At 51.6% G+C, this 15704-nt stretch overlaps 1 protein-coding gene across 1 annotated transcript in view; it reads right to left on the minus strand.

Moving 5' to 3' along the window:
* Window positions 1–2649: 2649 nt before the first annotated feature.
* The window catches only part of ccdc88c (coiled-coil domain containing 88C), a 181108-nt gene continuing 168053 nt past the window's right edge, over window positions 2650–15704 (minus strand). The window contains exons 26-29 of the mRNA XM_055640219.1: window positions 10819–11025; window positions 9456–9530; window positions 7318–7598; window positions 2650–4171 (exon numbers count right to left, since the gene is read on the minus strand). Of these exons, the coding sequence (XP_055496194.1) occupies window positions 3359–4171; window positions 7318–7598; window positions 9456–9530; window positions 10819–11025 (1376 nt within the window). The 3' untranslated portion in view covers window positions 2650–3358. The remainder of the gene's footprint in view (window positions 4172–7317; window positions 7599–9455; window positions 9531–10818; window positions 11026–15704) is intronic.

Raw genomic sequence — 15704 nt, forward strand, 5'->3', positions numbered from 1 at the left:
GTGACATAATTGCACAACTGGATAGTGCAAGGATTAGTGACGCACCTTGCACACTTGTAGAGAGTGCATGTGCATGTTTGAGGGAAAGGAGGAAGGGGAATTGATTGAGTAATATTTAAGATAGTGTTTCCTCTAAAGCAGGGCAAGTTGAAGGAGATGGCTTTGAAGTACTAAACAGCCAGAAGAGTTTCATCATGAGGCGGTGGCCACTGGCCAGTTGTGTGGGAAAAGCAGATGTAACCATCTCTCGAAAGGGAACCGATTCCTGGAATAAATAATTATGCTGGGACGCAACAAAGTTGTGGACTTGACAAAAAGTTATTTGAAAGAGATGGGCTAAACGTGATCTGTGATTCACTAATCCAATGCTTGCCATAGAAATGTGTAGGAAGGAACTGCAGATGCTGGAACAAAAAGCTGGAGAAACTCAGCAGGAGAGGCAGTATCTCTGGAGAGAAGGAATGGGTGACGTTTCGGGTTGAGACCCTTCTTCAGACTGATCAGCACCTGTTCCAATGCACACATTCTAAGAACAACCATTCATTAAACCTCCTGGCCTGATATCCAGATAAAGATTTAGTTCCCTCTTTGATTTAAAATGAATTAAAAAATACAACTCCAAATGGTTGTGATTTAAGTTGGCGTGCAGGTTATCTTTCGGTTGGAATAGTCCTTAAGGAAACTCCTGACTAGTCCGTAATGAAAGAGGAAAGGAGTTTTTTCTTTAAAGATAGACAGAGTGCTGGAGTAACTCAGCGGGTCAGGCAGCATCTATGGAGAACACGGATAGGTGACATTTCACAAAGTGCTGGAGTAACTCAGCAGGTCAGGCAGCAACTGTGGAGAACATGGATGGGCGATGTTTTGGGTTGGGACTTTTCTTCAGACTAGAGTAGAGGGGAGGGAACTGGAGGTAGGAAGAGGTCAGAATCCTAAAGGGGGGGGGGGGGTGGGGGGGGGGGGGGGGGGGGGGGGAGATCTTGGCCATTGATGACTCTGGTCTTTTCCTACCCCCAGTTCTCTCCCCTGCGAATTGAGGACGCAGCCCAGACCATCACACAAACCAACCTATTATTGACTCCATTTATACCTCATGCTGCCTCGGCAAGGCCAGCAGCATAATCAAGGACGCGTTGCACCCCCGGTCACTCCCTCTTCTCCCCTCTCCCATCGGGCAAGAGGTACAGGGACAGATTCAGGTACAGTTTCTTCCCGGCTGTTATCAGGCAACTGAATCATCCTACCACAACCAGAGGGCAGTGCTGAACAACTATCTACCTCATTGGAGACCCTCGGACTATCCTTGATCGGACTTTACTGGCTTTACCTTGCATTAAACGTTATTCCCTTATCATGTATCTGTTCACTGTAAATGGCTCAATTGTAATCATGTATTGTCTTTCTGCTGACTGGTTAGCACAAAACAAAAGCTTTTCACTGTACCTCGGTACACGTGACAATAAACTAAAACATGTCCAATTTGAAGAAGGGTCCCAACTTGAATCATGGTGGTTCTTGTGTACAGACTCACTGTGGTCGACTATCATACACTCTTAGTGCGAGTGTGGCTGGTGTATAGTGTATTGTCACTGAACCGTATGGGCTGGGAGATTGCAACCTTCACGTGGTCCGCCCTGTTTCGACTAAAGGGCCTGTCCCACTGTACGAGGTAATTCAAGAGCTCTCCCGAGTTTAAAAAAAAAATCAAACTCGTGGAAGCACATAGAATGTACGTAGCGGGTACGTCGGAGCTCGGGACGTCTCTTAGCGGCTCGTAACGCTAACGGCAGGTACTCGGGAAACGCGGTAAGCTCGTGAAGACTCGTGAAGATTTTTGAACGTTGGAAAATGTCCACGAGAGCCCCGAGTACCCACGAGCGGCTATTACCGTAAATCTCCGAGTTCGAATCAGGGGAAACTCGGGAGAACACTTGAATTAGCTCGTACAGTGGGACAGACCCTTAATGCAACCAACCCGATGTGCACAAACAAGATCGAGTAGAGCAGGTTGACCTACAACTTTAGGCTGTGCACGCCACACGCAAGAAGAAGTGTCACTGAAATGTACACAAAAAAAAAATCTCACTGTATAATTTGTGAATTGTACATACAGTTGTGAATCTGAAGGCAGTGGAGGCCAACTCACTGGATGTTTTCAATAGAGAGTTAAATTTAGCTCTTAGGGCTAACGGAATGTGGGGAGAAAGCAGGAACGGGGAACTGATTTTGGATGATCAGCCATGCTCATATTGAACTGGCTCTCAAGGCCAAATGGCCTACTCCTGCACCTAATGTCTATGTTTCTATGTACCAGTGAAGGCTGAAGAAGGGTCCCGACCCGAAACGTCACCTATCCCCTTTCTCCAGAGATGCTGCCTGACCCGCTGAGATACTCCAGCACTCTGTGTTTATCTTTGGTGTAAACCAGCGTCTGCAGTTCTTTGTCTCTGGGTTGTTTCTTGCTGCTTGAGACGGTGTGGTGCCCAGTGTGATGATCTGGTACCCAGTGTGATGGTCTGGTACCCAGTGTGATGGTCTGGTACCCAGTGTGATGGTCTGGTACCCAGTGTGATGGTTTGGTACCCAGTGTGATGGTTTGGTGCCCAGTGTGATGGTCCGGTGCCCAGTGTGATGGTGTGGTACCCAGTGTGATGGTGTGGTGCCCAGTGTGATGGTCTGGTGCCCAGTGTGATGGTGTGGTACCCAGTGTGATGGTCTGGTACCCAGTGTGATGGTCTGGTACCCAGTGTGATGGTTTGGTACCCAGTGTGATGGTTTGGTACCCAGTGTGATGGTTTGGTACCCAGTGTGATGGTTTGGTGCTCAGTGTGATGGTCTAGGGCCCAGTGTGATGGTCTGGTACCCAGTGTGATGGTCTGGTACCCAGTGTGATGGTTTGGTACCCAGTGTGATGGTTTGGTGCTCAGTGTGATGGTCTGGTGCCCAGTGTGATGGTCTGGTACCCAGTGTGATGGTCTGGTACCCAGTGTGATGGTCTGGTGCCCAGTGTGATGGTCTGGTACCCAGTGTGATGGTTTGGTACCCAGTGTGATGGTCTAGGGCCCAGTGTGATGGTTTGGTACCCAGTGTGATGGTCTAGGGCCCAGTGTGATGGTTTGGTACCCAGTGTGATGGTCTGGTACCCAGTGTGATGGTCTGGTACCCAGTGTGATGGTTTGGTGCTCAGTTTGATGGTCTGGTGCCCAGTGTGATGGTCTGGTGCCCAGTGTGATGGTCTGGTACCCAGTGTGATGGTCTGGTGCCCAGTGTGATGGTCTGGTGCCCAGTGTGATGGTCTGGTGCCCAGTGTGATGGTCTGGTGTCCAGTGTGATGGTCTGGTGCTCAGTGTGGTCTTGGTTACACGCAGCCATACTCGTACCACACAGTCTGTGGGTCGGTGTTGGGGTCAGGGGAGGCCGGTGTGCTGCTGGGGCCCGTCGCCGGGTCTTCGGGGGTCCGGGGAGTGTTGCCGGCGGTGGGGGACCCACTTCCTGGATCGAGGTGGCCCTCGGGCGAGAGTGGGGAGATGTCTCCGGCCCGGCGGTCAGCGGGAGCCTGGCCACTGGCAGCAGGGGGGAGGGTGAGGAGGAAGGTCTTGTCTTTGGGTGGGGCCAGGGAGAGACGGCGGGGGTCGAGTGTCCGGCAGGAGAGGTCCAGGGCTGGAGTCCGGGCCGACTGCGGCCTCTCCCTCTGCTCCCCCGCCCGGCAGTCTCCCGTCGACCTCCAGCCCCCCTTGCCGCCGCCGCCGCCGCCGTCTCTGCCCAGGGGCGGGGGTCCCGCGGCCCCTCGCGACTGCGTCTCCTGCCTCTGGACCTCCCGTCGCAGCAGGTCGGCCGAAGCCAGGCTGAAGGCCCTGGTCAGCGACCCCGCTCTGCATGGAGGCTGCTGGTGTTGCCCGACCTTCTCCACCAGCGCCACCGCATCCACGCTCCCCCCGTGTACGGGGAGAGTCTGACCGGAGGAGGAAGCGTTGGGAGACTCGTGCCGTGAGGGGCGGGGGCTCGGTCTGACGAACTGGCCCGGCCTGGGCGCGCTCCCGTCCACGGACGTCTTGCCCACGTGCCCAGCTGGCGCTGTGGTCGCCTCCTTCACGTTAGGCTGCTCGCTGATTCGAGACGGCTCGCTCTTCTTCCTGAAGTAGTCACTCAGTAACTCGTCCCGAGAACTTGCCTGCAAGGGGGAACGCACAACGCACGGCACATGTTAGAACCCGGCTACACCATCCATCAACACTCGCCACAAAATACAGCGCGGGGACAGGCACTTCGGCCCACCGAGTCCGTGCTGGCCCACGTGAAATATCTCTCTGAGAAACAGAGCCAATAGACAATAGTTGCAGGAGTAGGCCGTTCAGCCCCTTCGAGCCAGCACCGCCATTCAATGTGATCATGGCTGATCATCCCCAATCAGTACCCCGTTCCTGCCTTCTCCCCATTATGGAGTTTGCACTGTGACTGGCTACGCAGTCATGAGTATAGAGTGAGTACAGCAGGGGGCTGAGCACGCAGCCTTGAGGTGCTCCAGTGCTGATTGTTATCGAGGCTGACACATTTCCACTAATACGAACAGACTGTGGTCTGTGAATGAGGAAGTCGAGGATCCAATTGCAGAGGGATGTGCAGAGACCTAGTTCTGCGAGTTTGGTAACCAGCTTGGCGGGGATGATTGTATTAAATGCCGAGCCAAAAATCAATGAATAACAGCCTGACATATGAGTCGTTGTTGTCCAAGTGGTCCAGAGCAGAGTGGAGGGCCAGCGAGATCGCATCCACCGTTGATCTGTTGTGGCGGTACGCGAACTGCAGTGGATCCAGGTTTTTGTCGAGGTAGGCGTTGATTTGCTCCATGATCAACCTCTCAAAGCACTTCATCACCATCGGCATTAGCGCCACTAGTGTCGATAGTCATTGAGGCACGTCACCTTACTCTTCTTGGGCACTGGTATAATTGATGTCAGAGGTTACGGGGAGAAGGCAGGAGAACGGGGTTAGGAGCGAGAGATAGATCAGCCATGATTGAATGGCGGAGCAGGCTTAGAAAATAGGTGCAGGAGGAGGCCATTCAGCCCTTCGAGCCAGCACCGTCATTCATTGTGATCAGCACTGATCATCCCCAATCAATAACCCATGCCTGCCTTCTCCCCATATCCCTTGACTCCACTAGCCCCTAGAGCTCTATCTAACTCTCTCTAAATCCATCCAGTGATTTGGCCTCCACTGCCCTCTGTGGCAGGGAATTCCACAAATTCACAACTCTCTGGGTGAAAAAGTTTTTTCTCCCCTATGTCTTAAATGGCCTACCCCTTTATTCTAAGACTGTGATCCCTGGTTCTGGACACGCCCAACATTGGGAACATTTTTCCTGCATCTAGCTTGTCCAGTCCATTTATAATTTTATATGTTTCTATAAGACCTCCTCATCCTTCTAAACTCCAGTGAATACAAGCCTAGTCTTTTCAATCTTTCCTCATATGACAGTCCTGCCATCCCAGGGATCAATCTCGTGAACCTACGCTACATTGCCTCAATCACAAGGATGTCCTTCCCCAAAACTGTTCACAATACTCCAGATGTGGTCTCACCAGAGCCCTATACAACTGCAGAAGAACCTCTTTACTCCTATACTGAAATCCTCTTGTTATGAAGGCCAACATTCCATTAACTTTCTTCACTGCTGTACCTGCACGCCTACTTTCAGTGCTCGAAGGTCCTTTAATTCTGAGGCTGTGCCCTCTTGTCCTAGACTCTCCCACCAGAGGAAACATCCTCTCCACATCCACTCTATCCAAGCCTTTCACTAGTCAAACCTTTTCTCGTTTATTATATTGTTTACAGAGTATTATGTTTACATATTCTGTTGTGCTGCAGCAAGTAAGAATTTGATAGTTGTTTGGGACATATATGACATGAAGTTTTATTGTCTTGACATGAAGTTCCACCACTTACTGACTATTTAATGCTTTTTGACCTCAAAAAAAATGTAACCTCGTTTATTTTAAACTTCATCTGGCCACATGTGAAACCAACCTCTATCCTGTGGTCAAACAAGAGGACATGACTTCAGAATTAAGGGACAGAAGTTTAGGGGTAATATGAGGGGGAACTTCTTTACTCGGAGAGTGGTGGCGGTGTGGAATGAGCTTCCAGTGGAAGTGGTGGCGGCAGGTTCGTTGGTATCATTTAAAAATAAATTGGATAGGCATATGGATGAGAAGGGAATGGAGGGTTATGGTATGAGTGCAGGCAGGTGGGACTAAGGGAAAAACATTTGTTCGGCACGGACTTGTAGGGCCGAGATGGCCTGTTTCCGTGCTGTAATTGTTATATGGTTATATGCAGTGTATGAAGGAACTGCAGACGCTGGTTTAAACCAAAGATAGACACAAAAAGCTGATGTTTTGGGTCGTGACCCTTCTTCGGATGGTTATGGACCCCTAACCAGTCTGAAGAAGGGCCTTGACCCGAAGCATCACCCATTCATAGACATAGAAACATAGACAATAGGTGCAGGAGTAGGCCATTCGGCCCTTCGAGCCAGCACCGCCATTCAATATGATCATGGCTGATCATCCAACTCAGTAAAATTCATTCTCTACACAGATGCTGCCTGTCCCGCTGAGTTACTCCAGCTTTTTATGTCTGTCTTCGGTTTAAATCGGCAGCTGCAGTTCCTTCCTACACAGAAGTTACTTGTTTCACTTGGACTGTAAAGAGGAAGTGAAAGTGGGTGCAGTGCGTGGGTCACAGGGTCAGGGGCGGGAACGCCCCCACATTAGTGGAACTGGCACGACACTGAAACCACACTGACCATCCACTGTGCAGTACTGACTGAGTGGGGGACAGAGAGACAGAGAGAGACACACTGAGACAGAGAGCCAGACAGAGACATAGACAGAGACATAGACAGTGACATAGAGTCTATCTCTCCCTCCTAACCCCATTCTCCCCATAACCTCTGACACCCGTACTAATCCCTGGATACCGGAGGCTGAGAATCCCTGCACCAGAGGGCGGCACGTCGGTAGAGTTGCTGCTGTACAGCGCTTGGAGCGTGGGAGGGAACCGAAGATCTCGGGCGCTTGTCTGTACGGAGTTTGTGATCCACTGGGTTTTTCTCCAAGATCTTCGGTTGCCTCCCACGCTCCAAAGACGCGCAGGTTTGTAGGTTAATTGGCTCGGTACGAGTGTAAATTGTCCCGTGTGCGTGTGTAGGATGGCGTTAGTGTGCGGGGATCGCGGAGCGGCACGGACTTGGAGGGGCCAAAGGGCGCTGTATCTCCAGACTAAGCCGGACTGAAGCACGGGACGGCCACTTACCCCGGCTGCCGACTGCCCGCTCTCGTGCAGGAACTCCTCCAAGGTGACCATCTCGCTGCCCGGCGAGGCTGGCCTTGCCCTGCCCTCCGCCGGTCTCTGCTTCACCCTCTGCAGGGTCCTGTATGGCAGGGGGCTTCCCCGCACCAGGCTGGGGTCTGGCCTGGCGCTGGGGAGCGTGGCGGAGCTGGAACGGTACAGAGCGTTCTCCCTGGGGCCCGCCCCCACGTCCCGGCTGGGGACCAAGTCTTCACCGCTCAGGCCGTCCAAAGGGTCCTCAGCTCCTGTCCAAAGGCAAACACAGTCACAGAGTCAACCTCGTGAGTGTTGTAGAGTGACACGGCGTGGAAACGGGTCCTTCGACCCAACTTGCCCACAACGGCCAACAATGTCCCAGCTACACTAGTCCCAACGGCCAACAATGTCCCAGCTACACTAGTCCCAACGGCCAACAATGTCCCAGCTACACTAGTCCCAACGGCCAACAATGTCCCAGCTACACTAGTCCCAACGGCCAACAATGTCCCAGCTACACTAGTCCCAATGGCCAACGGCCAACAATGTCCCAGCTACACTAGTCCCAACGGCCAACAATGTCCCAGCTACACTAGTCCCAATGGCCAACAATGTCCCAGCTACACTAGTCCCAATGGCCAACAATGTCCCAGCTACACTAGTCCCAACGGCCAACAATGTCCCAGCTACACTAGTCCCAACGGCCAACAATGTCCCAGCTACACTAGTCCCAATGGCCAACAATGTCCCAGCTACACTAGTCCCAATGGCCAACAATGTCCCAGCTACACTAGTCCCTACACTGCCCGCATTTGGTCCGTATCCATCCAAACCTCTCCGATCCATGTACCCGTCTAACTGTCTCTTAAAAGTTGGGATAGTCCCAGCCTCAACTACCTCCTCAGGCAACTGAACCATCCTATCACCAACTAGAGAACAGTCCTGACCTCCCATTTACCTAATTGGAGACCCTTGGACTATCTTATAGACAATAGACAATAGGCACAGGATTAGGCCATGTGGCCTTTCGAGCCAGCACTGCCATTCAATGCCATCATGGCTGATCATCCACAATCAGTACCCCGTTCCTGCCTTCTCTCCATATCCCCTGACTCCGCTATTTTTAAGAGCCCTATCTAGCTCTCTCTTGAAAGCATCCAGAGAACCTGCCTCCATCGCCCTCTGAGGCAGAGAATTCCAGACTTACCACTCTCTGTGAGAAAAAGTGTTTCCTTGAGTTTGGAGACCAATACTGCACACAATACTCCAGTGTGGTCTCACTAGGACCCTGTACAACTGCAGAAGGACCTCTTTGCTCCTATACTCGACTCCTTTTGTCAACATGCCATTCGCTTTCTTCACTGCCTGTTGTACCTGCATGCTTACTTTCAACCTTGAATCAGATTTTATCTTAACTAAACGTTATTCCCTTTATCCTGTATCTGTAGACCATGGGTGGCTTGATTGCAATCATGTATAGTCTTTCCGCTGACTGGTTAGCACGTAACAAAAAAGTGTTTTACTGTACTGGAAAAACTGGAGTTTAGAAGGATGAGTGGGCATCTCATTGAAACATATAGGATTGTTAAGGGTTTGGACACGCTAGAGGCAGGAAACATGTTCCCGATATTGGGGAGTCCAGAACCAGGGGCCACAGTTCATGAATAAGGGGTAGGCCATTTAATACGGAGACGAGGAAACACTTTTTCTCAGAGGGAGTTATGAATCTGTGGAATTCTCTGCCTCAGAGGGCAGTGGAGGCCAATTCTCTGGATACTTTCAAGAGAGAGCTAGATAGGGCTCTTGAAGATAGTGGAGTCAGGGGATATGGGGAGAAGGCAGGAACGGGGTACTGATTGTGGATGATCAGCCATGATCACATTGAATGGCGGTGCTGGCTCGAAGGGCCGAATGGCCTACTCCTGCACCTATTGTCTATTGTACCTCGGTACAACAACAATAATAAACAAAACCAAACTAATTGCAAAGGCACTGGGACTGTACTCGCTGGAGTTCAGAAGGATGAGGGGAGACCATATTGAAATGTACCGCATAGTGAAAGGCCTGGGGAGACTGGATGTGGAGAGGATGTTTCCAGTAGCAGGAGGAGGATCACCGTGACTTACCGAGGCTTGCATTTCCATTCTTGGTAAACTCCAATTCAAGCGGCTGGGCCCAAATGTCGTCGTCCGAGTTGAACCCTGATTGAGTGAGGAAACGAGACAAGCAGAGGAAAAATGATGAGTTACCCAGATTTACCCATCCAAGCCACTAATAACAGCTTTGGAGAGACACACACACACCCTCTTTGCAAACTCATTCTCTAGCTCACACAGAAACATAGACAATAGGTGCAGGAGTAGGCCATTCGGCCCTTCGAGCCAGCACCGCCATTCAATGTGATCATGGCTGATCATCCCCAATCAGTACCCCGTTCCTGCCTTCTCCCCATATTCCTTGACTCCACTATCTTTAAGAGCTCTATCTAACTCTCTCTTGAAAGCATCCAGAGAACTGGCCTCCACCGCCCTCTGAGGCAGAGAATTCCACAGATTCACAACTCTCTGGGTGAAAAGTTTTTCCTCATCTCAGTCAATAATGGCCTACCCCTTATTCTTAAACTGTGTCCCCTGGTTCGGGACTCCCCCAACATCGGTTTCCTGCATCTAGCCTGTTCAATCCCTTAAGAATTTTATATGTTTCTATAAGATCCCCTCTAATCCTTCTAAATTCCAGTGAATAAGTTATAGGAATTTGGCCATTTGGCCCATCGAGCCTACTCCGCCATTCAATCATGGCTGACCTCTCCCTCCTAACCCCATTCTCCTGCCTTCTCCCCATAACCCTCGACACCCGTTCTAATCAAGAATCTGTCTATCTCTGCCTTAAAAATATCCACTGACTTGGCCTCCACAACCTTCTGTGGCAATGAGTTCCACAGATTCACCACCCTCTGGCTAAAGAAATTCCTCCTCACCTCCTTTCTAAAAGCACGCTCTTTAATTCTGAAGGTAGGTAAAAATGCTGGTGAAACTCAGCGGGTGAGGCAGCATCTCTGGAGCGAAGGAATAGGCGACATTTCAGGTCGAGACCCTTCTTCAGATCCTTCTTAAACTCCTTCATTCTGAGGTATCTGTGACGCTTGGGACCCCAGGGGTCAGCGATCTGGGTTTGATCCTGCCCTCTGGTGCTGTCTGTGTGGTGTTTGCATGTTCTCCCTGTGACTGCGCGAGATCCCTGGGTCCGATCCTGCCTGCCCTCTGGTGCTGTCTGTGTGGAGTTTGCACGCTCTCCCTGTGTCTTGGGTTTTTTTGTAATGTAAAAGCTGCAGAAAATGCAATTTCGTTCAAACCAAGTTGTTTGAATGACAATAAAAGGCATTCTATTCTATTCTATTCTATTCTATTCTATTCTATTCTACATTGAATTCGTGTTTGACCCTGTCTGTGTGGAGTTTGCACGCTCTCCCTCCCCCCCACACCTCCTTACCTTTGGCGGGGGGGTGCTGCCTGGCGTTGATCCTGGGCGTGGAGTGCGAGGCTGCGGTGAGGTGGATGGCAGGGGTGGAGAGGGCTAGGGGTGCCAGGTCGGTGCGGTGGGCCCGGCACCCGCGGGTGCTCTCGGGGCTGGGACTCACGTTGGGCGACGGCGATGAGGCCCCGCACATCTCCCTGTGTTTCTGGACTTCACGCGGGGCTGCAAGAGACGAGAGACCAGACTGATTATCAGCCGGCATTGTGGCAGAGCTGCGGAACAGGGGGACCCACAGATCACAGGCACAGCAACTGAACAAGGCTTTGTTTCAACACAACTGATGCATTGGTGTGACAGTGATTAGTTTAGCTGTAGTCCAGTTTAGTTTATTGTCACTGTACCGAGGTACAGTCACAAGCTTTCTGTTGCATGCTAAACAGTCAGCGGAAAGACAATACGTGATTACAATCGATCCATTTACAGTGTACAGATACAATAGACTATAGACAATATGTGCAGGAGTAGGCCATTTGGCCCTTCGAGCCAGCACCGCCATTCAATGACACACTGACACACACACACCTCCCAAGGTCAGGATTGAACCAGGGACACCGGCCCTGTGAGGCAGCGGCTCTAACCGCTGTGCGATTGTGCTGCTGAAAATCTTAACGGGTTTGACCTGAATCTGTCCCAAGTCTAGATGAGGTGGAAGGACTTGGGAGATTTTGGAAGAGTTTCTGAGAAAAGATATTACTTGTTTCACTGGATGTGTTTTCCAGTTCTGGGCACCATGTTATAGGAAAAGTGTTGTCAAGCTGGAAAGGGTACAGAGAAGATTAAGAGGATGTTGCCAGGACTAGAGGGCATGAGCTATAGGGAGAAGTTGAGGAGGCTGGGTTTCTATTCCATGGAGCACAGGAGGATGAGGGGTGATCTTATCGAGGTGTATAAAATAGATCGGGTAGATGCACAGAGCCTCTTGCCCAGAGTAGGTGAATCGAGGACCAGAGGACATAGTTTAACATGAAGGGGAAAAGATTTGGTAGGAATCTGAGGGGTAACTTTTTCACACAAAGGGTGGTAGGTGTATGGAACAAGCTGCCAGAGGAGGTAGATGAGGCTGGGACTATCCCAACGTTTAAGAAACAGTTAGACAGGTACATGGATGGGACAGGTTTAGAGGGATATGGGCCAAACGTGGGCAGGTGGGACTAGTGTAGCTGGGACATGTGTGGGCAAGTTGGGCCAGAAGGGCCTGTTTCCACGCTGTATGCCTCTACAGTACATTGGAGAGGGTGTTGTGGTTAGAGTTGCCAACTGACCCGTATTAGCCGGGACATCCCTTATATTTTGGGCTAAATTGGTTTGTCCTGTACGGGACCGCCCTTGCCCCGTATTTGACCGCTACTACTTGTGTCGAGGGGACTGTCGGGTGTGAGCGCCGTGTCTGGCCCCGCCTCACCCATCCCGACGTAGTGCAGCCCATGGAGTGCAGCAACAGCAGCAGCAGCAGCGCCTCGCCCGTGGCCCCGTCGGTCGGCAGCCCGGCCAGTTGTCCGACCATCGGACCTTCGCTTACCGCCGACACCACCACCACCCCTCCTTCGCATCGGTTCATGAGTTGGACGGGACGCTGGACTTTGCAACTGACGTCATGCAGCCCGGGTCAGAACTCCTCAGCTGGCCCGCCGGCTGGGCTTTGTGTGCAGTCCAGCACCCGGGGCCAACTCATCATTCACCCAGCCACGGCCGAGTCGGTCAACGAATTGCCGTGGGGAATTTGCCCAGTATTTTGACCCTTTGTCCCTTATTTGGGAGTGAGGAAGTTGGCGACCCTAGTTGTGGTGGGGTGGGTGGGGGGTGTTCCAGGAACATGTCACGCCGAACTTACCACTATTCTAAACAACTGAGTCATTGTCTAAATCAGTTCCTTCTGTTAATAGGTGACTTCATTGTTCCCAAAATTCAGTTTCACTCTGGACACACAAGGGGGAGGTGAGACTGACACTGACCATACACCCCGGGCTTAACGAAAATATTCACTTTCGCTCATCCGTTTACGGGAAAGATGCGACCGCGCTGGGAGATTTACGGGGACATTTCCAGGTCTCGACTTACAGAGCCATGCAGCGTGGAAACAGGCCCTTCAGCCCGACTTGCCCACGCTGACCAACATGACCCATCCGAAGGAGGGTCTCGACCCGGGATATCACCCATTCCTTCTCTCCAGAGATGCTGCCTGTCCCGCTGAGTTACTCCAGCATTCTGCGCTTATCTTCAGTGTAAACCAGCATCTGCAGTTCCTTCCTACACATGTCACACGACGTCACATACAATAATCCCACCTGCCTGCGTTTGGCCCAAATCCCTGTCCTATCCATGAACCTGTCTAAATGTTTCCTAAACATTACGATAGTTCCCACCTCAACTACCTCCTCCGGCAGCTCGTTCCACATAACCACCACCCTTTGTGTAAAAACGTTACTCCTCAGGTTCCGATTAAATCTTCCCCCCCACCCCCTCTCCTTAAACTAAGACCTCGATTCCCCTACTCTGGGCAGTAGACTTTGTGCATCTTCCTGAGCTATTCCTTGGCGAAGGAGAGGGCCACAGAGTCACACAGCGCGGAAACAGGCCCTTCAGCCCATCTAGTCCATGCTGTAGAAAACATCCTATTGGGATGTTTCACAGTTTGGTTTGGGAACAGCTCTGCTCAAGACTGTCAGAAATTGCAGAGAGTTGTAGATGTAGCCCAGCCCATCACACAGACCACACTCCCCACCATTGTAGATGTAGCCCAGTCCATCACACAGACCACACTCCCCACCACTGTAGATGTAGCCCAGTCCATCACACAGACCACACTCCCCACCATCGACTCCAGCCAACATAAGGACCACATCATTCGCACGCTGGCCATTCCCTCTTCTCCCATCTCCCAAAGGGAAAAGCGTGAAAGCGCGTACCACCAGATACAGGAGCAGCTTCGTCCCTGCTGTTATCAGACTACAGAATTCATCTCTATTAAAGTAAGGGTGCAACAAACTCCACAGCGGCGCAGCGGGTAGAACTGCTGCCTCACAGCGCCAGAGACCCGGGTTCGATCCTGACCTCGGCTGCTGTATGTACGGAGTTTGTAAGTTCTCCCTGTGACCGCAAGCGTTTCCTCCCACATCCCAAAGACGCGCGGGTTTGTAGGTTAATTGGCCTCGGTAAATCGTTCCCTAGTCTGTGGGGAGTGCAAATATTATGTTGCATGAAAAAATCTGAGTGCAGGATATAATCTGTGTAGGAAGGAACTGCAGATGCTGCTTTAAACCAAAGATAGACACAAATAGCTGGAGTAACTCAGCGGGACAGGCAGCATCTCTGGAGAAAAGGAATGGGTGACGTTTCGGTTCGACACCCTTCTTCAGACTGATGCTTTCTGAAGAAAGGTCTCGACCCAAAACGTCACCCATTCCTTTTCTCCAGAGCTGCTGTCTGGCTCTCTGACTTACTCCAGCTTTTTGTGTTGAACTGCAGAAAATAATCTTACAGTAATGGAGAAAGTGCAGGAGAAAAAAAAAGTTCCATAGCTGCAACGAGGTTGGTTGGGAGATCAGGATTGATTTGTGGCTCCATTCAAGAGGATGTTAGCAGCGGGGAAGAAGCCCTTCTTGAATCTGGTGGCACATGCTTTCAATCATTTATATCTTCCACCTAATGGGAGGGGGGGAGAAGAAGGAGTAACCGGGCTCCTTGATTATGTCGGGTGCTTTCCCGAGGCAGTGTGAAGTGTAGATGGAGTCGATGGCAGGGAGTGTGCTCTTTGTGACGGACTGGGCTGAATCTACAACTCCCTGCGATTTCTGGCGGTTTTGGGCAGAGCTGTTCACAAACCAGGCTGTGATGCAACGTTGCGGCGTGCTTCATTAGATGCATTACAGAAACTGGGAAGAGTTGTTGGAGATTTGCCAAGGTTGTTTAGTCTTTACTTTAAAGATACAGGGTGGAAACAGGCCCATCGGCTCATCGAATGCACGTTGATCCCTGTACACTAGCACTATCCTACACACTGCAGGCAATTTACAATCTTTTTTTAACCAAAGCCAATTAACCTACAAACCTGCACATCTTAGAAAGGAGACGAGGAAACACTTTTTCTCACAGAGTGTTGTGAGTCTGTGGAATTCTCTGCCTCAGAGGGCGGTGGAGGCAGGTTCTCTGGATGCTTTCAAGAGAGATCTACATAGGGCTCTTAAAAATAGCGGAGTCAGGGGATATGGGGAGAAGGCAGGAACGGGGTACTGATTGGGGATGATCAGCCATGATCACATTGAATGGCGGTGCTGGTTCGAAGGGCCGAATGGCCTACTCCTGCACCTGTTGTCTATTTATCTTTGGAGTGTGGGAAGAAATCGGAGCGTCACACTGTGGAGGGGGGGTGGGCAGGGGTGGGGGAACATCACCATGGGGGGGGGGGGGGGTGGAGCACCGCTCTGTGGGGGGGGGGGGCACCGCTCTGTGGGGGGGGGGGGGGGTGAGGAACATCACACTATCACACTGTGTGGGGGGGGTGGGCAGGGGTGAGGGAACATCACACTGTGGAGGGGGGGGTGGAGGAGCATCGCTCTGTGGGGGGGGGGGGAGCACCGCTCTGGGGGGGGGGGGTGACGGAACATCACACTGTGTGGGGGGGGGGTGAGGGAGGAGCACCGCTCTGTGTGGGGGGGGGTGACGGAACATCACACTGTGTGGGGGGGGGGAGGAGGAACACCACTCTGTGTGGGGGGGGGGTGACGGAACATCACACTGTGTGGGGAGTCACACCGCTCTGGGGGGGGGGGGGGGAAGAGCACCGCTCTGTGGAAGGCGACGGGTCAGAATTTACAAGCACAGTCAAAGATACAATCTTCCCG

The sequence above is a fragment of the Leucoraja erinacea genome, chromosome 9 (genome assembly GCF_028641065.1).
Source record: "Leucoraja erinacea ecotype New England chromosome 9, Leri_hhj_1, whole genome shotgun sequence".
Taxonomy (NCBI): Eukaryota; Metazoa; Chordata; class Chondrichthyes; order Rajiformes; family Rajidae; genus Leucoraja; species Leucoraja erinaceus.